The 27340-nt window shown below is 37.4% G+C and overlaps 2 protein-coding genes across 2 annotated transcripts; both read right to left on the bottom strand.

Annotated features, from left to right (window-relative positions):
* Nucleotides 1–496: 496 nt before the first annotated feature.
* On the bottom strand, nt 497–8516 carry LOC101164576 (prolactin-releasing peptide receptor-like). The gene is made up of 3 exons (XM_011481835.3): nt 8368–8516; nt 4717–5192; nt 497–1342 (listed from the first exon to the last, which is right to left on the bottom strand). Exons 2-3 carry the CDS (start codon nt 5172–5174, stop codon nt 709–711), a joined length of 1092 nt encoding a protein of 363 aa, XP_011480137.1. The 5' UTR covers nt 5175–5192; nt 8368–8516; the 3' UTR covers nt 497–708.
* Nucleotides 8517–17049: 8533 nt separating this feature from the next.
* On the bottom strand, nt 17050–27148 carry anxa4 (annexin A4; the record flags this gene model as incomplete). The annotated part of the gene is given in 13 exon segments (NM_001104824.1): nt 17050–17253; nt 17471–17593; nt 18410–18468; nt 20508–20603; nt 20854–20947; nt 21026–21082; nt 22712–22791; nt 23156–23246; nt 23504–23617; nt 24378–24472; nt 24959–25046; nt 25302–25351; nt 27106–27148. Coding segments are annotated over 12 exon segments (963 nt in total). The 5' UTR covers nt 25311–25351; nt 27106–27148.
* Nucleotides 27149–27340: the final 192 nt, after the last annotated feature.

Raw genomic sequence — 27340 nt, 5'->3', positions numbered from 1 at the left:
GTCAAATCTGTCTGTTATCTTATTCTGAAAGTTTGCTGTCAGCACAAATATGGCAAACTCACACACCCTCTAAAGAGAATTGGAGGCTGCACAAATCGCACTTATTTAATCCAAATTATAATTCAAAATGCAACGTTTGCCCATTAAAGGGAGCTGAATTGTTGCAGTAGTTTGTGTGAGTCACAAAGAAGTCATGAAATCTCAGAAATGACTCCTGCATGAGTGCAGAATCCAGTCACTTCAGGACTGCTGTGTTGGATTTTCACCTATGAAAACCCAGACTGCTTACAAGTTTAAAAATATGCACAGTAAAGGGTTGTTGGCCTTGGAATTTCATCTGCTATAAATAAATAAATATATCAAAAATTCAAACTGATTTGTCTGGAAGTGTCAATTCTAGATGCCCTTCTGAAATCCAGGCCCAACATTAATTTGATTCACAGCTTGTTGGGTAAATTGGCTCATACCTCATACAGTAGTAGGTGTTTCTTTTATAGGGCTGGTTTTTAAGGCCTTAATTTCACATTAACTTTTAAAATTCTATTTGGACAATTAAAAAGCCTGAATACTACCGTGAATGTAAGAAATGTAAGAAATATTTCCACAAAAACGCAGTCCTCAGTGTGGTGGCATTCATTAGGAATTTCTTTCCACCTGCAGTAAAATTTCAAAAGGTTCAACTTGAATAACATCTAAGACGCTTTTTAATCACAAAACCACACCTGCAGCACACTGACTGGCAGGGGCCCCAATGCGCTGTTGGCATTTGAGCATCTTCCGCAGCTCGGAGCGGAAGCGGTCGTGCAGCCATGCGTAGAGGAAGGGGTTGCAACAGGATGAGCTCATGGCACAGAGGTGGCACAGCAGCTGGATCAGTAAAAAGTAGCGCTTGTTAATGAGGTGGATGTCAATGTCCCTCAGCACATTGAACACATGGATTGGAAGCCAACACACAGCGAAGGCGGACACCAAAAGGGCAACCAATCTGAAGATCTTTCTCTTGCGCGCCTGGTGGATGCCTACCTGATCTTGTGTCTTGTTGCCGGGGGCAACACATTTCTTTAATTTTACAGTGATGCAGAGATAGGAAACAAAGACAGCAGACAGTGGAAGCACATATGTGATTAACAAAGTGCTGTATGCATAAGCCCGTCTTTCTTTCTCTTGACCCAACCAGAACTCCTCACAGATGGTGAAGCCCTCCTCTTTGAACTCAACATGGTAGGTGTGAGACACGGCGGGGGCCACTAAGCCGCAAGACAGCAGCCAAATCCCAGAGAGAACGTAGATGCAGGTGGCAACGGTGGTCCTCTTCTTCAAGGGGTGAACAGTTGCATAATATCTGAAAAAAAGAGAAAATTATTCATGAAAAGAGAATAGAATTCAAATGAATGCAAACCAGGAATGGATTTAATACAAAACTTCCTCCAGCAGTCGTGCTGAAAGTCATGAGCTCATCTGTGAAGGTGAAATAAACCAATAAAGCAATTGCAGTTCTTTCAGTAAAGCCTGACGTACTTTCGAAAAGAGCAAACTAATATGTACAAAGCATTTCTGTGACCTGTACAGCCAAGACAGAAAAAACAGGAAATTCTTTAGATTTTTAACTTAAAAGGCTGAACCCAGCTGAGCAAAAAGGGTCAAAAGAGTTTCCAATTGGTGCTTGAGGCTCTAAATTATAGTGCAAAATAGACCACTTTAAAAGAAGACAATTTTGCATTATAGAGGAAAGTCCTATGAGATCTTTTTTGGTGAGCTGTGAGGACATTTGCAAAATCCAGAGTCTAATTAACGTGCTTCTTTGAAGAGCAACACCTGCTTCTTTTTTGCCTTGAATGCAGGAAAAATTACACTTTTATGTTAAGTCAGGTTCAAATCCTCCAGGTGTTAAAAAAAATAAATAAATAACACCAATGTAAAGTAAAGCAAATATTCAGAACACTCAGTGGAAAATAATTCCAAGAAGTAGAAATGATAAAAACCCAACAGGCATCATGAGCACTGAGGTATGTGGAAGAGGAGAACACCTTCACAAAGGTGTGATGCTGGAGGAAGGTTATGATGTGCTACTAAATTATGTCTGCCTCTTGTTGGGTTCATGTTTCACCTTTTTTGTAAGATTCATTTCAATGACAGATTAGTGGGTGTGGCTAACTCAAATGATCTTTCTTTTTTTAACTAATTCATTTTGTGATAAAAACAATCAATTCCGGTTTAAGATTAAGCAGGGAAAGTGTTGCCTGACAGAGCCTTTAACTGCTCAGTGGGCTTTCTAACAAGGATCAATCATAGAAGAACAGCCATTAGTTTCTGCTTCCCCCCACCGAGTCTCAAAATTTAAGACGGCCAGCATCCAGTGTGGAGTGGGTGAGCATGTGATGCCTTGAGCAGTTCTCATTAAAGCTTTCTTCCTGCAGAGGAAACTTGCACTGCTACCAATGCACTTCCCTGCTCATGAATATTTTCTGCACTTTCACTGCAAAAAAAAACTAACAAAACAATAAAAAAGACGACACTGTGAATTTCAATATTTTGTGTGCTTGCGCCCAGAGGTGGGTAGCCACGAGTTACATTTACTAAAGTGACTTTTTGGTTGTCGGCGTTGGACAGTATGAACATTTCCAACAGCGAATCTCGCCAACATGGTTTAGCTTTGGGCAGACAGCAAAAATGAAAATATCAGAGGCCTCAAAAAAGCTAAAGCAGCACAGATGTTTACTCAACACAAAAATTGAACTACACCTACAAAGGTAATATGTCCTATATTAAAAGACAGCAAAGGCGTCAATACTGGGTATTGAAAACCAATTTTCCCAACACAATTGAAACGATCACCATTATAGATTTCTACAAAAAAACAAATGTCGTGCTTTCCTAATTTATTCTACAAATCAGTGGAAATAGACTGTTTTGTTTGGTTAAAATGATTGTAATTTATGCATCTCAAAATGGCAAAATATACATATTCATTATTTATTGTTTACATGGTTGCATAAATCTCAGACTATAAATCAAATATGTTGAAACTGTTACTCAGCAGTTCAGTTTCTTTTTTTACTGGTCTGCTCAAGCATTAATGTTTTTAAGTAAAGATAATCTTGGTACAGTTGTTGGATCCTCTTCTGTCTCAGCTTGTGTCTATTCAAGGTGCTTGTTTGCCGACTTTCTTCATGTTAGCTTGGCTTAAAACCTCTCATAAGTTTTCTTTTCAAAGTCTCAGTTTCAAGTTTCTGATCTGAACTAGTCATGTCTTAAATAAAATGGCAGGTTTAAATCTTAAGTCTTCAGGAACAAGTCAAAATTCACTCATGTAATGAGCGTTCTCTTCTGGCAAAACATCTCGACAAAGAATTAAAATCAGTAGTTTCTGTGTGCAAAAATATATATTTCCACTGTCACAAATTCACATGAAGGAAACAGCTTGACTGGACAGATTCGACTGTTTCAAATTGATTCAACTTGTCTACAAAAGCTTGGACATATGAATGAAAGCAAATGTAAAATCTTAATGACACGTTCTCAGAGTCCTTCGAAAAGAAGGAGAAAATGTCCACGTTGACCTGGATGGAAACAGTTTATTCCACATGCAAGTGTCAAAGTTGAAAAGGTCAAAGATGATCACACTGAACACACACATACAACTAAACATTAAGCTTTCTTTTCCACCACTTACACTATGGTTGCATGTACAGAGCCGGGTAGTAGGCGGGAGATGAAACTCATTAATTCTCTATACTTTGCTGTTAACAGTAAATTCTGATCAGTAGTTTAATTAACCAAGACTTCAAGTTTTGAACCCAGAATCAATATATTTTTGTCCATAGGAAATGTAATTTCTTTGATGTTCTCCTTTTTCGCCACTAGAAATTGATTATATGCTGACAATTGCCACGAAATAATCAAATCAAGACAGGATTTAATTGTCAGCATTCGTCCAGGTTAATGAGGGAGTGCAGAAGTATTTCACACCTCCACTTGGTCTGGTCTGCTTTCAAACATTTGGACAGAGGCAGACCAGAAAACATCATGCAGTCTCGACAGCAGATGATTACAAACAATACTTCCCCCAAGTGAACAAATGTTGCATCTACATTTTGTTTTTTAGACAATTGTGTTTAACATGGCAGCAGGTCAGACCAAATTAGAAGCAAGTTTGAACTAAATACACTCAGAATACTTCAAAGACTGAATACTTCAATGTTTTTCCAAATTAGTGGACTTAATGAACCACATTTGCATAGTAGGTTCATCAATTTCTGATGTTGCAGTTCTGCCCTCTTCTATAGTGAAGGACAGTGTGAATTCTTTAGTATTTCAATAAAGTCCTTGATGACCCATTTCAATGAAAATTGTGTTTTTGGTGTTGTTAATATGTTCTTGTGGCATTTTTCTCATGATGGGGGACATTTATTAGGAAAATTAGGCTGAGAAATTGCATTTTGGCATCCAGCTGGATAGCTCCAATACTGGACCCCATTTTTGTTGCACCTCTAATTAACTATTGCCTTTCTTCAGAAACCATATCCTCAAAAACAAGACAGTTTTTTTGATTTTGGCTGAAAACAATATAATCGTAATTAAAAGACTGCTGGGAACAAAAAGGACCACAAGGACCAAAAAAGAAAAATTTCCTTAATATGTCGTCCATAAAAAAACCTGAGGAAGAACATACAAGGTCATATGCAAACCAAGAAAAATCATTTCAGATCCACCCACCTGTCCACTGCGATGGCTGTTAGGGTGAAGACTGAAACATACACTGTGACAGGTTGGATGAGGAACACCAAGTAGCACATTGAGCGACCAAAAACCCACCCATGTGGGTTGAAGGCGTAGGCCAGAGTGAAAGGAACACACGTGACACACATGAGCATGTCTGAAAACGCCAGGTTTCCGATGAAAAAGTTGGTGACATTGTGCATCTTTCGGGTTCGGCAGATGACGTACAGCAGCAGGTAGTTCCCAAAGACCCCCACCAACACCACGAGGACGTAGCAGGGAATGATGAGAGGCTTGAACGTCTGCAGCAAAGCAACATCTGCAAACTGGGAGCTGAGATTGGTGGAGTTGCTCTGCACGGCGACTTCATAAATTTGACTGTCAGTCTGATCTTGAAGCACAGATGGCTGCGTGCTTCTAGTCGAGTGATTGCCCTCCAGGTGATTCCCCTCCATGAGAGCCAGGCTGAATACCTGCACAGCACGAAATAAAATAAAACTGGATCACAGCCATTATGACAGAACATTAACAACTCCTGCAAAGGTCATGCCGTCATGACGGCTGGAAAATGTAAACAGTTTGTGACATTTATGTGACAAAGCGTGCTTATATTATAACTGACACATTTATACATTACCAGACAAAGAGCACAATTTAATAAGGCTCAAAATCAAGAAAACAGGTCATTGGAAGCCAGGACCAGGAATGTCAAATTGTACAATTTTCTTTGATTCATGTACTACTCTATTGTGGGGAAACATGTTAAAAGCACTAAATGACTGTGCTTGGCCCAGAGTCATTTAACATCCTCCGAAAACATCATTTGTATGTGTTCGTGAGTTCACATCCAGCCCTGGAGCCCCATTTTATTCCCTCGTGGACTGTAACCCACCAGGTCTGAATTGGAATTCTGAAAGCGATGGTTTTGCTTGAGATGCATGAACACATATTAGATCATTCAGCTCTGAGTGGGGTGGTCAGGAGGGGAAATGCAGAGGAATCATGTTGTCCTGACTTATTCATCAAAGAATCAACAGAAGAGGTTGCACAATCCATCTGTCACAGCAGTCGCATCAACAACCATGTCAAAGCAGCCATCATTATTGTTGTGCACATCTGCAGCCACCTCCAATTTAAACAACAGAAAATACGTATATAAATTAGACATATTGTTAGAATTTCACTTTAAACAGGAAAGTTGCTCTAAAACAATCTTGATTTAAAAAAAATGCATAGCATGATCACACATTTAATTTATTAGAAGTAAGTTTGTTAACATTAAAAATAAATATATTTCATTTTTAAGCAGAGGTTTTGTGTTATTGCCTGTAGCTTATAATTGTATTGATTTTTTTGCATGTTCCTTCAAGTTATGGATAAAACTGTCTGAAAATATAGTATTTTTTTTAATCAGCCCGGAGTGTTTGTTGCCTCTTTGTGTGCAGTCACCATGTTTACAATCAGCAATGTGCCTCCAGGAATCTACCAGTGAAGCTTGAGCTCTTCACAAATGTTCTTTTCTTATGCTTTCACATCATGGCGATATGATAGGTGAGAAGGTGTTTGGTTTCTCAATAGACTCCATAGCTTTGCTGTTCTTTAAGAGTTTCTCTCCATCACACAGATTAAAGCTCTCTCAATGCAAAAGCCACAAAATGCACTTCTTCATCTTAATCTGTTTATAAATTTAAATATTTCTTAATGAATGTTTTTGTTGAGCTTTAATGCAGGAGGCTTTCATCTCAAGAGAATTAAGTAAATTATGCAGTCAATTATTCCACCACTGGAGAGGTTTACGTATAATAAAAATTAAAAAAGGCCAGTTCTGTCAATGTTTTACACTGATTCAACTGAGATTTTTATTTTCGAATTTAGCTGCAGTGAAAATTTGTTTTCTTTTGTCATTGCTTACTATTTATGCGTCAAGCACAAGAGAAACATTTGTGTTCCTCCAAATGCTGGATTGTAGAATTCCTTTTTTTGTTAAAAAAAAAAAAGAAGGAAAAATAGCACGTAATAATTGAACAACTATGCCCATGCTTGGACATGTGAAGTGAAGTTTTAAAGTGTTAATTTACTTTGTATAGAAGAGTACAAACAAGCATATATATGATCAGGGTTTTTCTAATTTCTCGACACGTAGAAACCGTTCTTTAGAACCAGCTTTGCTTTGTTTGAATCTCATGTTCAGATTGACTGTAGGTGATGAAGCTTTTTGTATTTCTCATCATCCGGGTGAATAAAACTGAATACCTTTCAGCCAGAAGAGTGAACAAGGGTCCCTCCAGTTTTTGCCAGTGCCGAGTTGTCGGCGAAGCCAGAATTAATGAAAATTCAGTGCCTTATTTGAATTTTTTTGCCGTCACTTTGGCTCATACTCCCTGGCTGACTGCTGTGCTCGTTGTCCTCGGGCTTGTCCTTTTCTTTGTGCATCGTTATAAGAGCATTCATACAAATGCAAAACTATTAACATGCAATTCTATTTGGAATGGACATGTGTGATGCAGAATGACAAGCATTAAAGCAATGTTCAATCCTGGTGTAGCACAGCATTTCTGGAAGAACCTGTTTTGTGTCCAAAATCCTCATTTGGTTCAGTCTGGCAGACCCACTTCAAATTAAGGCAAGAAGATTTTTTTCTTTTTTTTGAAACATACTATTTGAACCATATTACTGCATTTTATTATAAGATTATCTACACTCTGACAATATTAACATTAACATTAACATAAATAAATAGCACTTTGATTTGTTTTGAAATTGCTTATTTCAAGCCATCAAATAAGAATAGTACACAAAAACATTACAATCATCAGTTATACATTCATAAAATGATGTATCAAATTGGGATAATTAGACACAAAATTAATTTACTATTAATTTACATTAATTTTCATTTTACTTTAATTTTAAGTTAAAAAAAATTCTTCAAACAGTCATTGAAGGTTTTTGCAGAACTCAGTGGGAGAATGTAAATACCAAGATTGCCTTTTCTTGTCACATGAATTCCTTCTGATTTTTGGGCAGGAATTCATTTTTAATAAGCAAAAATGAATTGAAAAAAAAAACTTTTGCTTCTTCACTAAAATATAAAACCTAATGCAACCAAATTAAATCATTTTTTTTGTAAAGCACTTTTCCAACTAATGTAACACAAAGTGCTTTAAAATCATTTCTCAATTTAAAAACCAAAAGCAAAAAAAAAGACCTTCACACACATAGAAATTATAAAACACACACAATGCTCACAACCATCCCACGGACAAAACATAATAAAACATAAAATGATTTATAAATAAGGTGCAAAGTTGAAATCTGCTACCACTCTGCCAGAAAAACACATTTGCTTGTGTCATTTTGAACCCCATCCTGAACAAATTGCCAAAAATATGATAAACGAAACAGATTTGCATTTATTTCCTCTGAAAAATGACTTCCATGGCACATCATAAGCCACAATATCATTGCCTGCATGGAAACACAAAAGCAGAAACAAATCTGTTCCCCAGTGACATTTGAAGAAATACAAAATGGGAAGTGGGTTAATAAAAAAACAGACTAAATCTGTTCTAGTGCTTTTTGACAGCCCAGCTTAAAAACCAATATTGGTTCCCGTTCATCACAGTTGTATTAAAGCATGGAGCTCACCTGTGTAGATGTCAGCTGAGTTGAGTTGGGAGTGTGCAGAGCTGACCTTCCTGATGTGCTCCTCACCGAGCTGTTGCTGCTGCTGCTGCTGCTGCTGATGATGATGATTCAAACAGAGAGAAAGGAGGAGAGAGGCGCACAGAGCTGGGAGAACGATGTCTGAGATGACTGCTGAAATGCCAGCAAGCCAATAAGGTGGCTGAGACCCAAAACAATTAATGCCTGGGTTGGACTTGGTGATGACGTTTGATTTAGAGCTATTTAGTTCAGTGATTAGAACTGGCACACGCTGGGGGTCACTTCTCTGATCATAGGTATAGACAGGGTATCTGGCACATAATGATTGCAAGTATTTTTGAGTAGCATCAATGTGAATTTCCTTTTTGTTTTGAGAGAGTTTGCATAGTTAGATATATGTATATATGGTGCGGACTGCAAGTCCAAAGGAACTAAAGGAAAAACAACAAAACTGCATTAAAAAGCCCCAAAAGTGTGTGTTGGGGGGGGGGGGGGGGGGGCAACATTTCACCAATCAGCACTCTATTTTAATGTTTTTGAGGAAAGACGAAAATATAAATAAGAAAACAAAAACACAAGATTTTTTAAAAAAAATCTAAATTTCTGAGGAGAAATGTTCAAGAAGTACAGACACAATGTTGCAAAAAGAGTTTGTGAAATAACAATGTCAAAATATATAGAGCCAAATTTCGCCTAAAACTATTATTCAATTTTGACCCTCCAGTTCACAATTTGATTAAATATACAATTCAATGTTATTTCATTAGTTAAAAATGTTCAAATTGAAATTTAAAAAAATTGTCATCTAAATTTTGTCAATGAAAATCTTTTTTACAAAACCAATAACAAAACACAAACATAGGTAGATTTTCTTTAAAAACAAAAGCAATATTTTATGAAAAACAATTATGTGATTAAGAATTTTAGTCAGAATTTTTATTTTTATTTTGCCAGAGATATACAAAAAATGCTGAAAAAGGAAAATCAATAAGACTTTATTAATCTTTTATTTTCAAGTAAAAATAACTTAACATTGATTAGCCAATTTTGAAAATCTAATCCTAACAAATCAATAAAAAACACTTCAAAAGTTGTGTTTTTATTGAAGATAAAGTTGAAAATGTAAGAAAGATCATGTGGAGTTTCTTTTACATTTATCCTTTTCATCTAATGAAATAATGGCTTTTTAAATTTATCCATTCCAAGTGTTAAACCCTGAGCTCTATGTGAGATCCTGTGGTTATTCTAAAGTTCACTCTACATTCACACATAAAGGGGTTTTAAAGTGCAAAGTGATTCACATTTTATTCACATTTTGTTCCAAGCTTTGCAGTAAAACCCAGATGTGAATTTTTTATGCCAAACTGGGGCACAGAATGACCTTCCTTTTGTAGATCAGATAATGAATAATGTAAAATGCCATAAAAAATTTCCTTTGCCCCCCCCCCCATTAGACCAGTCGTTCCTCTTTGTTTTGCTGATGGAGTTTGAGCTCTAAATCTGCATGTCAAGGTAACAAATCAATAAGCAAAGATTGTTGATATTCCTTCATAAAGTATAGGACTTTCTGCAAGCAGGCTGAATAAATAAAAGGGGCTCCGGTTGAAAACCCAAATGGCAATACCATTACCCGGAATGGAAAAAGCAAGGACACCATTAATTATATTTAATTGACGTAAGTGACAAAGCAGAGAACACACAACAGATGCTCAGACCTACACATTATAGATTTAAAACTTTGCCTATAGTGGAAGACGATGTAATGACACAGCTGTCGGATGCTACAAGTCTTAAAAAAGATGGAAAGTCATGAGAAAAATGTTAAAAATATAGAAAAGAATAGAATATTTCTCCCGGGAAGCATTAGAAGTCTATGCTGTGAAATCATTGCAGCCTTCAAGGAGAGCATTGCACAGAGAATACATGAAAAACTGACGTACTCTTTCATCCCAACAAACCGGCAGTGAAGATCATAAAAATGCAAAACTACATGGAGCAATCTACATATTGGAGTTATTGAAATTAAGGGGACGGTCCTCCGTAAACAATTAGTTGATGCAATTACGTTTAATTTAGAGGGATTTGTCATTGAGGCGATAAAGTCCATCTCTCACTAGAGGTATCTAATCTTTCAGATAGTTGCTGTTTTCTTTTGTGGTATTCATATTTTAAAGAATAATTCATTAAAGGAGCACTTCATCAAATAAAATTTAGAATTGTGCTGCTACCATGACTGATCATATTTTTTAGAGTTCATACTGGCACAACTTTATAATACAAGCACAAAAAGGAACAAATCAGTGCTTTCAGTTCCAATCATGAACTTAATGAGAGAACTGGACAAAGTGTGACGTCACCCATTGAAAATGGTTTACTTCAGGCTCCAACGAAATGAAGTCTCAGGCTCAGGCTTAGGAGAATCTGTCAATCTACTATTTCAAAGTGGTTCGAGGTGCAGGCACCACATGCTTTCATTGAGGCATCTTATCGGCCAGTTTATAACTTGAATAACTACAGAAAAAAATATAATGAAAACTATAGAATTAGCATGAACATGTTAAAAACAGGTGTCAGAGCAAGAAATTGGTTACTCTAACAAATATAAATAATGAGTAATAGCTGTTTCTGTGAGGAGCTACTTCTCTATAGAAGTCTATAGGATTTCTGTTTCTTGGAATGCTAGGGGGAGGGGGGTTACTAATTCCAATTCTGTTATACAGTCAAGGGTTCCAAGTCTGGCTAAATGTAGAGGGATGATGCAGGTTGGAACAGGTGGAGGAAGGTTATAGGTGTGATGTGTGAGAGAAGCCATAGTGATTGTATGGAGACAGAGACAGGAGGCAGAAGTGAAGATGTTGAGTGACAGGGATCAGGGAATGAATCCATCTAATGAACAACTGAGGTTAGATGTTTGGGAGATTCATGCTCATATCAAGAGGAGGGACAGTGACTATGTACAAAAGGATCCTGAAGTTGAAGCTACCAGGAAACAAGTCTTGAATGCAGCAAAGAAGAACATGAGGGTGGTTGGACTGATGGAGGAGGAAACAAGGGATGGGATTAGTGAGAGGCTAAAGGGAGCAGCTGAAAAACAAAAAGGACGCAATTGACAGAAATCCACTTCATTTCGGATCACTGAGCTTGAACCAATGGATTTTATTGAGGCTTTAGGGTTTTCAGAGATGTGACAAATCTTTGTTTCGCACACTAAATCTGCGAGAATCTAATCGACTAATTAACGAACTGCTTTGCAAGAAAGAACTCCGACTTGTAATCGTTCAAACAAGGCTTGTGTAACAACTTTAGGTTGTTGAAAACAAAGGTGCAACAGTGGAGAAATCTGTCAAGCCATGATACAAGTCTGCTAGTTTAAAAATGTAAATTTCTGACTTCTTCATCTTGTTGCATATATGCACCGAATGCAAAGGAGAGAGTTTGGACCCCCTGAACATATTTGTCAGCTGTGGTGTGGATATTCTGTCCTTAGTGAATCACGTATGCTTCACAACAAGATGATATGAATGACAAATGATTCAGCCCACACTGTCTGCAGTGGGAAATAAAGCAGAGAAGAGTCGTGTCTGAAAGCTTAACTAAAATGAAAAGTACACTTCAGAGTCAAGGACATCACTGCTGCTGCAGAAAAAAAAAACGGTTTACTGTAACGATAAGAACTGAAAGTTTAAGATGACTTAAGTTTTCTTTTTTTATAAATCAATCATGTGTGGCCCCAGGAATTTCTTAGAACTAGGATTTCTTGATTGTGATTGGCTAAACTACATGATAAATTGTTGTAAACCTGTGGCCCCTTGGCCAAACAAAAGGAACAGATTTATTCGTTTTTGTGATCAAAACTAGAGTGTTTTGTTCTTCTGAATAAGATTTATGTTAGTTTCCTGTTCAGATCATTTGTTTTTAGATGTTTACAGTGAGCACTTAGAATATGTAACATTTCACATGAACCCAGATTTAATATAGAAAAAGGTCTTTTATTTTTCCCAAAACCTTTATTTTTTTCTGGTCTTAAAATATGAACTTAACAGTTTCTGTTTATTTCTGTTTTATGTAAAGAAATAAAGAGGATCCAATTTTTAAAAAAAATCATTAAATAGTTTATTTGTATTTAATGTTATTATTAACATTAAACTAATTGTATTAACATTATTATAAAGGTTCAAAGAATACAGGCTGAACAGTTGGCCCTCATAGAATTTCCACTTCACTAAATCTGGCCTTCAGAGGACCTATATGTTCTTTATTTTCCTTTTTTTAAAGCCAAACGTCAAGAATCCTGGATGATTTTTTTATGAGTTATAAAGATTTGCTAAATTGTCAAAAACAAATAATTTGGTTTTAAAAACACAATTCACCTTAAAGCTAAATCTGACCTCACACACATAACATTCCCAAATATTTTCCCTGAAACACAGATAGACTTATATATTAAGTAATTTGTTGTTAAACATTTCCATATTTAGGGGCCTTCTTTAAAATACTTTGGAGTCTTGAATAACTTCAACATGACTGCTTCCTTTTGATGAATGCTGTAGAAACGGTTGAATTTTCAAGCCCTCAGTTGATATATAAATATTTTAAACCCATCAGAGTAATCAGTCATTATTATAGTCTTATCAAAAGAATTTCAAAGAGCCGTCAAGCTCTCAGCTGACTCAGAGGAAGCTCTCATTACATCTGCGGTTGGACGTGCTGTCGAAATGCCAGAAATTCAAAAAGAAATCATGATAGATTTGGAGGCAAGAGGATGGTTTCTGTTCATCGGACCTTTCTGTGCCTCCTAAAGAGCTGTGAGCAATGTCTGATTGCAACGACAGAAATAAATTCTGACTGATGTGCAGTAAAATAAAATCAAAGTTCAGGGAGGTAAATGTCCAGAGGTGTCAGGAAGACTTCTTGAGTTTTGTTAATGAGCAGATTGATGATTTACCTGTCCTTCGGGGTCACTGAGGTGCCTTAACCATGTGAACCAAGTGTTGCTTGTGCAGAGTTTTCGTTTACTTCTACCAAACTTGTTCTTTGTTCAAGAAAATCGGAGGGACATTTGATATGACTGTGGATGGAAGCATCAGCGGTCCCCGTAAATGATGAAAACTCCATTCAGGGTTTACAAACGTTTAACTCAGTCTAGCTAATCTAGTTCTTCAAGAAAGTTTTGTTTCAGAATTTTGTTGGTTCAGATGGTCATCAAATGTGAGTGAAAGTTTGAAGGTGTTTTTAATTATAAGTATGCAAAGGAAAACTTAGGTTATTGTATTGGAAGTTGCTTTTGATCACTTCCGATGCAACTAAATGGATCTGCATGCAGATTGTGTGCGAGAAACTGATTTTCATCTAAATATATTTCCCCTGTAGTTTTTAAAATTCAATTCTAGTTCAGCTTTAATCACAGTCAAATGTGCCTGTCTCATTTTAGTGCAATTCAGGGCTCCATCTGTCTCACTTCTCTTTGCTTTTGCCACCGCCGCCTCTTTCAGGACCATCTGGAAAAGTCTGTCACCACTCATTTAGACTTAAACTCCAGTTTGAGTTTCTGAGCCGTGTTTTGTTTTCCTTATTGTGATCTGACAAGAGAATCTCCTTCATCAGACTTGGTGAAAGAAACATCTAATTTACAGTCAATATAGGATGACAATGCCGTGGACTGTGAGAGTGCAGCATGTTCAGAAAATGCAGATTTAAACAGATTCAAATGAGATTCAAACTACTTTCAGCTGGTTCAATAATTCATTGGGGGGGGGGGGGGGGGGGGGGCAACAGTCAAAAACATACTTTTTTATTAAGTTTGTAAAACAATGCACAACTCTTGCATCACTTTTTTCATGATGGGAAGAAAATGTTTGTGACTCACAGCTGTCCCATTGCGGTTGGAGGCTGGGATCCATCTACTTTGTTTTCTTGCATCACAGTGATTTGATGATGCAAAGTGAAAAAAGTCCGTAGGCTGAGAAGAAGTGGTTTTAGAAAAGCAACAAAAAGAGTTGATGAAGCCTCTTAGATTCCCATAAAAAAAAAAAAATTCTTGTATTTTGTTTCCTGATTTTTTAGCTGTGGGAATATGGATCAGATCAGTATTTTTTTGTTTTCTGTTTGAAGTGAAACCAGTTTTTTAATTATTGAATATGTTTAAAAAAAAGGACTGAATGGAAGTCCTTATTTCTTTTTCTTTTTTACTTTGGAGCAATTCTTTAAAACTCAGGTTTAAATGAATCACCAGCTGGTTATAACACTGTGAGGTTCAATCTATTATAAAAGCATTCCCAGCGGTGATTTCACTATGCCCATGCTGTTTTCAGCCCAAATTTTCTTTTAAAACTGAGTCGTTTTCTTGGAAATAGTTTCTGGATGTTCATTAGAAGTTTATCTCTGAGACCACTGGGACTGTTGCTGCAGAACAACCCCACTCCCTTCCCCTTCCCTTTCCCTTCCCGTTGCTGAGAGCTTGGTGCAGGGAGCTTGTGGCTCGCCCATCGTATTTTTACATCACAAATGAGCTGCATGTTTTAGTCTGCTCCTTACTTAAAACAATTTGAAGCGTCATTTTTGTTAATATTTGTCCTCCATTAGAAAAAGGCCACAAGAACACGTTAAAAGCCCAATTATCAGTATTTAAGGTGAGTTCAAAGAAAAACATTTTTTTTACATGAAATCCTCATAAAAAAAAAGACACTTTTTAATGGTATCAATACCTACATTTTTGATTTCTTGGTTAGTTTTTTCTTTTATGAAACATTTCTTAGAACCGATTAGTATTTTTAAATTTTTCATTTTGTTCTTTTCCCCTGTTTTAAGAAAAAGTTGTTTTTTTTAAATGATCTGAAAACTCGCAACAAAAACAGTAAATGAAGACACATTTGAAAAAATGAAACTATAACAAAAAGGAAGTGGCTTTATTTTTGAAAGATCTGATTTCCAGTCATTTTCAAAACTGCAAGTGTAAAACAGGATGTGTGATTAAGGATATTCTACCCTGCGACATACTGGCGACCTGTCCAGGGCATCTCTTGCCTACGCCCAAGTGGCCGGGATAGGCTCCGGCAACCCCGTGACCCCGAAAGGGAATAAACGGTTAAGAAGATGAATGAATGAATGAATGAATGAATGAATGAATGAATGAATGAATGAATGAATGAATGAATGAATGAATGAATGAAGTGTAAAACTATGGGGACAAACAGATTTAACTACCATCACTTCTAAAGCTGGAAGAAAACACGCTGAATCCCACATTCTTTAAGGTTATTTTAGATTCTGCAACATGATGTAGGATCTCCTCAGACTGGGATCTACCTGTTTTACTTTAATAAATCGTTTCCTGTCAGATGTCCATGTTTCTGACTTCAAGTGATTTGTGACAGTTTGAAACCAGCATCTTCTGCCTACATGTTAACAACAGCAGCACTTCTGTATTGGTAATAATGATCTCCCGTCCGAGCTCCCCACCCACATGTCAACAGTTAGAGGTCTAAGTTATGCTTCAGGAAATCTCATCCAGGAAACATTTGCTATGCACAGCATGTCTGTTGCCATAGTGAATTTGCACCTCTGTGTTTGCTCGGCTATTTAGGACGTCCATACATCATACCAAGCAGCTGAACAAAAGCTTCGTCTGCATGTTTGGTCATAAATTCTCAGTCCCATAAGTTACTGAGAAAACGTCTTTCTTAGAAAAAATGTTAAGCTACAGCTACAAGTACTGGTAGGTGTAAAAATTATACAACAATTAGTGTTTGTTCTCTCTAGGGTTTGTTTTTCTCTAAACAACAGGGTTTTTTTAAAAAAAAGAAAGAAATCTTCATGGGAAAGGCATTTGTTTCAATGACACACTAGGACCCCCATTAAAATGTCAAATGTTTTAAAATATTTGTACACCAGTCAGGAAAACGGCTGCAATGAGGCAAACGCATCCCCGACGCTAAACGTGCACTGCTGAGATAATCGCTCAGCCTTTCCAGGATTCTCATCAAATCCGAATAGACTAAATGAGGTTCTCACCAGATGGCGGCCCCTTAGGAGAAAACCATGAATGGGAGTAGTTGTTCAGGAGTGCAATATTATGAAGAGCTGATCAGATGAGCGTTTTATGTAGGATGTAATCTTTTTGTTACAGAGAGTGAGAGCGTGAATGGTTTTGAGAATTTGTTGCACAGCCACAGCTGGTTTAACATGAAGAAAGCCCATGAGTTCTGTAGCACAAAACCAATGTTACAAATCCTGAATGAAATGAAACTTCAGTTTGTAGATGAGTTGGTTTTTTGAACCTAAAATATTTAGGCAGCTCTGTGCTTGGAGAACACTTAGTAAAAGAAAAAATATTTTAGCTCCACCTAGTGGTCACCTTGAGTACCACAACAAGGCTATAACTTACTCTGAGAGACGGTCGGATCCTCTTTAACTTGATTAGTGCACCCTTTACTGCCAACCAAATCAGGCCATCAACCCGTTAATGTAATTAAGTGAAATGATGCAGAGCTGACTCAACACATGAGAAGGTGGCATTAATTAAACAAATGGTCTTGACTTTCAGTGAGAATGTTGCTGGAGGTCATAACTATTCATTTGATTCATTTAAAGTTGCAACAAGCATTTGTAGCATCACGAGGGCACAAGTGAAACCTCAACGCAGAATCAATAACAGAGAGGCAAATGTGTAAATTGTCACAGGCATTTGGTTTAATTAGTATTGCAAAGTGTAAAACAACCCAATGTGTTATGTTTTTTAAGCAGAAAACATAAAAAAAGAGACTGATTTCAAGAGCAAAGACTGCTCTGAAAGCTGTTGTGTTTTTTCCCCCTTTACTCGCCTCCGCACAGTTCCAGCAGGATTTTACGGTAATCCCCAGACGTGTCACCCTAAGAGGAGAAAAGGACTTGAAATAATCAAACTATATCATTAATCATTAATATAAACCAAAAAAATCAGTTTCTTTGGATCAGAAAAAAACTACACTTCATACTGACCATATAGATAAATCCAAATTCTCAGCAAAATCCAACACAATTATCATTTTCGCTTCATCCTGATTTACTTTAAATCTTCTGCTGACTTCAGAATGGCTCCGCCCCTCACCTTGATGAAAGAGTGTAGAGACTTTCCATACGTCTTCAGGAAGTGTTCCTTAATGTCCAGCATGTCAATCTCGGCCCTGGACACCATTATTCTTATGAGGACACTGTCTGTGGTGCCCAAGCCCTGACAAACGAAGAAACAAGAGACTGATGATCCACTGGATTTATGGCTGGCAAACCAGAACCAAACTTTTTTTTAAAACGAAATTTCCACTTCAGCAATATCACAAACGATATTGTAAAGCCATGTAATAGGTGGTGAGAAATACTGAAATCACAAAAGATGTCAATGGCCCACTCAGTGGAAAACCATGTTTTGGGTGTTTTTGTGGTATTTTTCTCATGATGGGAAGACATGTAGAAAGAAAATTAGGCTTAAAATAGCCTTTCTGAGGATTTCTTTATTCAAATCGTTGTAAATCAAGAGCAGACAAAAAATACTGTTTGAAAAAGATTGTCTTTGTTACATAGAAGATACACTGGGTGGGCCACAAGCTCTCTGTTCCAAACCATCCTGATAAATCCACGTGCAGACAAATAGATCCATGAACGTCCTCGTTTTCCTCGTCTGAGCTTCCATCTGGCTCAGAACTGTAAGGCTGGATAGCTTCAATATTGCTCGCCGTTTTTGTTGCACCACTAATGTGCAACGAAAACGTTCTGCCCTCAACTCAAAGGTAAATTTCTCATAAACTTTAACTGCTCTGCAGAAACTATTTCCTAGAAAACGACACATTGTTTTCGATTTTAGCTTTAAAAATAATTAAAAGACAACCGAAAACGCTTTAAAAAAAAGATCAATTCATGATTTGAGTGGAACTCCGATCCAGTAATTATAAGAAATTCAAGTATTGTGTTCTCCTGCACCCTGCATTGCATTTTCAGGGAAGTGCAAGAGGAAAAAAAACTAAAAAACAGAAAAGAAAGCACAAACACTCACCTTCATGGATTTATATAATCGCTCTGCAAAAAACGCTGGCTTGCTCCTCAGGCATTTCACTGTAGAGCAGAAAAGCAAATGATGCATGAAATACAAGTTCATCTCATCTGGACAGACAAACAAAACATGTATTCAAAAGTGAGGTGAATGCACAATTCAGCTTTTCTTTGGAGGGGTGGGGAGACAATTCGACCACTTGCATACATTAAAATAGAATAAAGAAAACATTCAGATTGCCTTTAGCAAAAAATGCAAAAAACACATCTTTTGAAATGGTTGTTATCATTATTATCTTTAAATTGAGATGGAAAAGAAGCGCTCTCCTCTTAAGATTCATAAAGGATGTGCAACACTCGCACAACACAAAATGGCCCAAGCTTCCTTAGGAGGAACAGTTTGCCCTGTCTTCATTTGTCAAAGGATCAGATTTTCATTGGTTTTCCACACAAACAGCCCACTCATGAGCTGCATCAAAGCAGCTCTTGTTAAGGGTGTAAATGTCTGTGGTACTTCAATATCACAATCATCTTGTTTGTGTTTTTACACTCACATGCGGTAGATGTTTCGACATCACCTTTTGTCTCTCACTTAAACTGTTTACCAACACTAGTACATTTTATAAGATAGTATATTTTTATAAGATTTTTGGATCTTATTCAAGAATTAAGCTTATTAATGAACACAAAGGCAAATAAGCATCCCTCAAAGAAAACTGTTTTCATTCGTTTTGTTTTTACAATATCATTTTAAAAATGTTCTTGCAGTTTATAAACTGAAGCAAAAAAGTCGAGATGAAATAGTAAACTGCAGATATGAGCACGTAAGGTGGAGCAGACAAGTATATTTCAGTCGAAGTTTCTGCAAGTTGATCCACTTAAAAAGACGGTGGAAGTCTGTAATGTCCATAACAGACCCACTTCAACTGAAAGAGACAGAACTTTAAAAAAGAATCCAGGAAATCATACTGTATGATTCTTATTGATTTTTTACTTTTATTGCACGATAAAAGGCCTTTATTGTATGATAGTGCGGAAAATAAATATTTAACTCCAACAAACAAATGAGAAATCTGTCCCTTACAGATCTGTTACTTCTTCTTGAAGAAGATTCTTCTTCTTCAAGAAGAAGAAGTTCTAGCTTCCATGGTTACCTGTATTTTTGGCCCCTGTTTGTACTGGTTACCTGCATAAAAGAGACCTGTCCACACCCTTAACCTTTGAACACAGGAGATACATCTGGCATCACCTACCACTGTGCACTGGTATGCTACACTTTAGGTTAGTGAAGTTTTTACAAACCTAAAGTGTTGCATACCAGTGCAAAAGATGATATGAGAAGTTGCTTTTCTCTGTGACAGAATCAGCTAATTTCCTTTGATCACATAAACACTTCACTACTGTAAAGTGTAGTATCACAGCACAAGGCCACTTATCCCAGCTTCAGAATCTGCTGCACTTACGTTAATTAAACGGTCGAAGAGTTAAGACAGTAAGTATGACAACACTGGATCTAAAGCTCCGTTGTTAAAAGGTTTAAACAGTCAGAATGCAACATCTCCACCATGACCAAAGAGCTGTCAAAGCTAAAGTGTAATGATAAACACCTCATCTTCTGAAGTGGATCAACTTGCTGATTCCGATGTGTATATATTTTATTTTTGCTTTTTTCTCAACATAAAATTCATTGGAAGGTAATGTGAAGGAAGAGCATTTCAAGGAAGTTCAAAGAAAAATGATAAACTGCAGATCTTTTTTTTAAGTAAAGCAAAAGTGCATCGTGTTCTTGTAAGTACCTGATTGGATCGTAGTAAGAGTTTAATAAAATTGGTTAAAATTTGTATTATATTCTTCAAGTACTTCTGTGGCTGAGTGGAATAGTGCCCTAAAGACTGTGGGTTTCAAACTAAAGGCTTTAAAAATGGGGGCCCCAATTCTTTCTTCCTGTTAACACCCAGCATCACGAGTTGGTCAAGAGTGCGGCTGTGACTGCAGCTCACCGCGCCTTCAGGTGATGGATCAAATGTGGAGGAAAAAAATTCAGATCAAAGTTCAAAGTTCACTGAATGCAAATTTGAGGCCACACATCTACGTAGACAGACCTATGGCCAGAAAAACGTCCTCCAGGCTGCCGGACATCTCCCTCTTGATGCTGTCCTCAATGTCTCTCTTAGAAATCTTCTTATACTCATCAAACACTGGAAGAAAAAAAAAACAATGTCTTTTATGACAAAAAAATCATGATGCAATTACAGTACCTACAATGGCCACATGGGGTCAGTAAAGCAACAGCTGATCAACAAAATCAGGTAAGGTAAACAAAAAGGAAAAAGAAAAAAAGGAAGCAGGACAGGGGTACTTGAGTAGAATAGCTGGGAAGAAATGTTTGTAAAAATGAAACTATGACGAATAGAGGGATTTAAGACATCCTGGTTCTCATGAGTTTACCTCGCAGCAGATGGTTTCGGTTCCTCACACACAGCACCGTGAGGAATTTCACCTCATCTGTGCCCCATCGGGCCTCTCCAGCCTCAAAGATATCCTGCAGTCAAAGACATTACAAAGAATCCTGACACATATGTCAAGTAAATAATTTAAATCACAAACTTAAAAGCATTACCTTGGCATCTTTCACAGCCTGGGCTTCATCCACTTTGTCGCTTTCATCCCGTCCAGCCTGCAACATAAAAAAAGAAACGAAAAAATCAGTTCCTCCTTCTCTTTTTAAATGGAAAGAATGCTTCATATCAACTTTTACCGTAAAAAAAAGTACTAAATGCTTGTGTTTTTTATGTCACATTTGAAGAACTTTCATGAGCTTAAACTTTTATAAACAAAACAGATCCAGTTCTTTCTGTGTCGACCAGCTGACCTACAACTGTAGAAACACTAAATCTCTGCCAGCCAAAAGGGAAGAACAGAGAGATTTAAATACAATTATTGAGGCCTGTTGTCTGATTAATCTAAGACAGATGAATTAAAAAAAAAAGAATGAAAGTTAAGAAAACGGGGGAATATTGCGCTTTACTTCTAAACTTCTTCATTACACTTATTCCCAAGCCTAAATCAAACTTCTAGTCAATTTTCCAGCACCTTTCTCTGTAGTTGATATAGATTTGTTTAAAAACCTGTAAACACTTTAAAAATAATGATAATGTTATAAAGCGACCAAAACAGCTTCATAACAGTAAAAGAAGGAAACAAAAACCCCTAAATGAATAGAAATCTCCATTCAAATAAAAAAGTTGATCCTAGGCTATCTTTACTAGCCTATCTAGTTAAAAAATAAATGAAATAATTAGTCCATGTTAGGCCTGCACAATATACCGCAAATTTATCGCAATATCCAGCTCTGCAAAATGCATATCGCAAAAGACGGCGAATATCGCAATAAATCGCAAACCCAAAATGTGTTAAAACAATCTTCTAGCAGCTTGAAGCATTTAACGAATCAAATAAATCCCTTTATGCTTTGACCAATCAGATGGACGCCTTCACATTGTTGACCAATCAGATGGAGGCCTATTATGTTAACCCTGGTCCTGAAGAGCCTCAACCCTGCCTGTTTTCCAGCTCTCCTTAACCAGCTTGCTGTTGATTGGCTGACTCAAGTGATTTCACATCCTGATTGACTGAACACACCTGATTTTGGTTATGATTATCGAGCAGTCTAGGGAGAATTGGAAAACTGACAGGGTTGAGGCTCTTGAGGACCAGGGTTAGCCACCCTGACGTTTGTCCCCCATGTCGATGAGGGTCATTTGGAGTATAATTTTTAAACTGTTGCAATGAAATGGGAATGATGTTTTTGTTTATTTTTCTATTTGTTTATTTACCGCAAATTTATCGTTATCGCAATATTGATCACTAATATCGCATATCGCAAGTTTTCCTCATATCGTGCAGCCCTAGTCCATGTTCACTTTAAAAAGAAATACAACTGCAAATTTAATGCATTATTCACAATGGATGCACTTTTTAAACAGAAAACAAAGAAATAAACTAAGTGCAAGGATTTCAAACTCCATTCTAACGACTTTATACTAATATTATCTGTCAGGGGGGAAAAAAACAAGTCAAAAAATGTCCTGATTCTTTTTTTTTCCCTCTCATCCTTTGGAAGTATAAGGTGATTCATCAAAAATTTGCATGTTCAACCAACAGACCATCAACAGGTTCAAAAGGGTCATATGTGACACCAACCACTCTATTTGGTTAAACAGGAAGAAAAATGACACCAGTGTTTTCAGACAACCACAGCAATAGATTACTACATTTTGCAACAATTGCAATCACTGTTGCTCACCGTGAGCAACGAGACCAGAACCCGTTGAAACATTCCAGATGTGTCCCCACACACAGCATCCTCCAGGGTCTTTCCATATTCTGCACATTAAAAGAAAGTTACAATATGGGAAATAAAAGTGAAAAATAGGAATTTCTCTTTTTGGGGGTTTTCATAAGTGCTGCCTGTAGAAATGAGCATTAAGTCAGACTTAAAATGACTCAAACTATAGACTACACAGATTTCCTTTAATTAAAATGAAGTCTTATCACAAACGTTTGTTTCCACCATGGAGAAATACTGACGTCCCGCACAAAGACCAACGTTATGAATAATTTACAGCATCCTCTGTTCTAATAATGGGCCTTAAGCACTGCTATATGATATCTTATGTAATCCAGAGAGCATAGGGAGCCACAGAGATACACAGGACACAATGAAAGAAATTAGCTTCAAAGCAGTCACCTTTCTTGTAGACCTCATTAATGGCATTCATTTCACTGTTAGACCGTGAAGCCAGAATATCGATGAGACAGGCCTCCTCTGTTCCAGCCCCCTGTCTCAAACAAAGAGGTAAGTAAGTGAACAGACATGAACACTTTATTCAAACAGAGAAACAATGAAGGAGTTCCCACCCAGACAGTAATAACAGGAAAAGAAAAGCAAACACTTTAACATCACACAGAACTGACATATGGACAGGAAAAGTGTTTTTCTATTATTTTGGTTGGATCAAAAATGTTGTTTACTGATGGTAGGGACATAAAAAAAGATTCACTATGATGGCCCACATATAACCAAAAGACCTCTGACCTTCATAGCAGCCTTCAGCTCATAGGCATCATACACAGGCGCAGGCATTAGCAGACCCAGAACCACACTCTGGAAGTGTCCACTCAGCTCTGATGACAGATCCTCAGCCAGGTCCTGGAGGAGGAGGAGGAGGAGGGGGCAGATTCATCAATAGAACAAAAGCATCAAATTAATCAGAAGATGGTCAGAAGGGGTTCACTGTATTAAGTTACAGTCAATCAAAACCAGGAAACTGTACGCAACTTTTTCCGGCAGCTCCCAGAGGGCGTGGTTTCTGGAAACGGTTGCGTGAACAGAGGGGTTGTTCAGCAGAACTCCCGAATGGGACCGCATGTGGGCGTCACCTCACGCAGTATGACTCACCGTCTCTGCCTGCCAAGGCTGTGCTCACAACCAGCTCACACAATGAAGCCCCTGCTCTTTTTATTGACCTTCTACTGGACACCATGCAGTGAGATACTTACTATCTCTTTATGTCAATACCGTAAAACTTCCAAACATCTGCTTTAGTTCATTTATTGATCCTTTATGATGATGACACAAAGAAACAGGCAGTAGATAACAAATCTCTGTAAACACAGGGAGTGTTTGCTGTAGTAAGGGCCTTCCGCTTTTCATAGAAGTACCGTCTGTGTTGTTAGTTAGTTATTTCAAAGTGATTTCAGGTTTTTGATTAATAATTAACTCAACTTTAAATACACAGTGCCAGCATCAACTGTCGTTTAAAAAAAAGGGAAAAAACCTCCGGTTGTCAGCTAGGTTCCACATTCCTGGGAGTCCGTCCATCATCTTTGCACTTTTGTGCTTCTCCTTTTTTGCTAAAGACAAACAGTTGATTTTTGATGCCTCTAAGCTTGGCTTTCTCCAGTCTCACCTTGCCAACACTTTGCTTGTATGCCAGTTTGATGCGCTGCCTTTGAGCGATAGTGCGGTGTGCAAGGACCTTGATGATGGCTGCTTCATCGGTGCCTAAAAGGGAAAAATAAAAAAAAATAAAAACGAGGCACAATAAAAGACCTAATAATTGTTCAGCTGTTTTTTAGAGCGCTTAAACTGCAAATGAGTGTAAAACTGAAGCAGACAATGCTTCTGCAGCCCTAAAGATCACCCTGACACAGCACAGATCGTTGGCATAGAAACCATCTGTTTCCAAAGGAGGCTAAAGTAGAGTCAGGGGAAGACCATTAGACTAATAAACCATAACAACATCAACATACCTTACAACAGATTTGCAGAATAATTACCCCTTTTACTAACTCTGCACATATCTCCCTGCATTGTTTCAGAAGCCCACAAGAGATTAGTTTGCTGCTACTACCAGCATGATCAGCAAAGTATGCATTACTGCTTTACTCTCAATTAGATTGGACTAAGCAACTTCTACTTTTAAAATGTTACTGTAAAGTGCATGAGACGCTTTGCTAATGATGGATCCAACTGGGCTGAGCGTCTCACCAGCTCCTTTCATGGCTTCCCTCAGCTTCTGGGCGTCGTCATCGGGGTTGAAGCCGGACGCCTCAGTCACTGTTCCACGGTTTCCGATCTGCACAAAAGTTATGCTATTTTGTACACCAAAAATGCCTCAAAAAGTACAAGTCATAGCTGTTAAATGCACAGATGCATGAAATTTTCATTGTGACGTTTGAAAAAAAAAATTGTGCTTTCTGGTGTTTCATTGGTTACACATTTGAGTTTTATATTAAGAATAAAAAACAAATCAGCGACTTGGATTTCCAGATATGTATCTATAAAGTTAATGCAAAAATAAAATGTAAATTTTAGCGTCATCTGGACTTACGGCTGCCATTGTAGGGATAGAGTGAAGTTCCAAACTGGAGGTCCTGGAAGCTACGAGAGATCAAATAACAGACGTGTTTCTAACAAAGCAGAAAGGAAAACACCCGCGGACAAATGACTGTAGTCAAGTTTAAGTGTTGCTCTGTTAAACTTTGATCAATATGTTTTAGCGTTCATTATCAAAGATCCATAAGGCTTATATGTTTACGGCTCTCTAGTGTCTCACTTCAGCGTGGGTGTTCCAGGATCCCATTAAGCTGGTGTTTGTCTGGACACACCTGTAATTACTCCATTGAGAGGAGAGGAGAGGTAGTGGGCTCTCTCTCCTGTCCTGTTTTCATGCATGCAGAGATCAACTTACACACATGTTTTGCCATCACAGATCTTTGGCTAAACATCAAGTCTCAGCTGCAGTAGAAATTGACAGGTTTTAGAATTCATCTGGTGTAGAGACTGTTTGTAACTACAGACTCTAAACCAGGGGTCTGCAACCACATGTGGCTCTTTGGCTTTAAAAAGAAAAAAAAGGAAATTTTTGAATAAGATTTGTCATTTATGATGAGTTTTTTTAACTGAGGTGATCTCATATTAGTAAAATAACTTTTTTTTGTACCACTGTTGACATTTCACTTAAATTGAGAGGTCTTGTGTGCTTTTCCACTCCTCAATTAAGCAAAATGTTGGTAAAAAGTTGAATCTACAGTCAGAGCTGTTCACCATTACAAAAGAAACTAACAACAGTGTCTAGTGTTTTAATGTATATACAGTATATGCATTCATTTTTATTAGATTCTACACGAATATCATGTTTATCATCAATGGTAAAAGAAGAAATTCATTCAAATAAATCTGTTGCAGCATGAGGGTCTGACATGAGACAGGGCATATTTTATTTTGAAAAGAACCTCTGTGTGATGTCGCCTAAAGTTAAATAAATTATGTTTGTTTTATAAGGAAAAGATTGTAATAATTGAATTCATGTAAATATGTAAAGGTTACATTAAATACAGTGTGTTTTTTTCTGAACAAGTAGAGCTTTGCAGCTGTTACTGGGTTTTAATCAGTAACTGCTCTAAACCAAAATAAATGAAACTTCTGTCAGTGTCAGCTAATATGAAAACAGAGACACTATGCTGTGTCAAAGTGTGCTTTGTTAGTGGAAATGGGGCATGTGATTCCTTCAAACAAATAGTTCCGCATTTATCAGCCCGAGACATTTTTTTCTTGAAATACAAACTTGACTTTGGTTGACACAGAAAAAACAACAACAGTGCAGTCCCTACTAGGCAAATAACACAAGGCCCGGAGCATTTTGTAGTCAAATGTGTGCAAATGTGAGCACCACATGCCTCCATTATGAAAAGAAAATTACTTTTTTGATACTCGACCTCATAAAAGTCCCTCAAACCCAGCTGTCAAGACATAATTCTAGGAAAGCTAACGACTGGATTGTAAACCAGTTAAGCCAGTAAATTTCTGCTGAAAATAAGCTAAGGCATAGTGGATGAAATGAATCATGAAAGAACATAGAGGGGGGAAACATTTAAAATATAGTTAAATATTCATCCACAAATAAATACAACATTTAAAGATAAATAAAGGAAGTTAGCTAGCAGTAAAGAAAATTGCTTCGAGAAAGCGAGTCAGGAAGCAGATCAAGCGTTACAAAGTTACAGTTAAACTTGAAAAGAGGAAAAATAAACTACTAGGCGGCACACCCTTAGTTCTAGCATGACACCGACCGCTGCTCTAAAGTTTCAGATAAAACTCCTGGACACACCAGGTTGGACTAAATGGTAACTTACCTTTTCAAAGCGAAAGGTTTCTACAGCCGAAAGCCTGCTAGAAAGATGAGGGTAAAGTACAGACGGGCGTTTATAAGCTAGCTGCAGCAGCGGTGTTCGTGTCCCGCCCACTCGGTTTGTAATATTTTCGGACCCTCTTTGCTTGTATTCCAGGGCACGTGACCTGCACTCAATGCTGCGTTCATGGAAAGTCGTCCCATACAAACCTTCCATTATTAAAATGCCTTTGATGAGT

Source organism: Oryzias latipes, chromosome 12 (assembly GCF_053564925.1).
Source record: "Oryzias latipes strain Hd-rR chromosome 12, Olatipes_Hd-rR_3.1".
In the NCBI taxonomy this organism is placed as follows: Eukaryota; Metazoa; Chordata; class Actinopteri; order Beloniformes; family Adrianichthyidae; genus Oryzias; species Oryzias latipes.
The sequence above is the reverse complement of the archived record's forward strand: the minus strand, read 5'-3'. Positions and strand labels throughout refer to the sequence as shown.

Bases quoted from the DNA above. Each gene is read 5' to 3' on its own strand.
- LOC101164576 (XM_011481835.3), bottom strand. From the start codon at position 5,174: ATGGAGGGGAATCACCTGGAGGGCAATCACTCGACTAGAAGCACGCAG. The intron at 1,343-4,716 runs GTGGGTGGATCT...TCTTTTTTTCAG, and splicing joins ACAGCCATCGCAGTGGACAG to ATATTATGCAACTGTTCACC.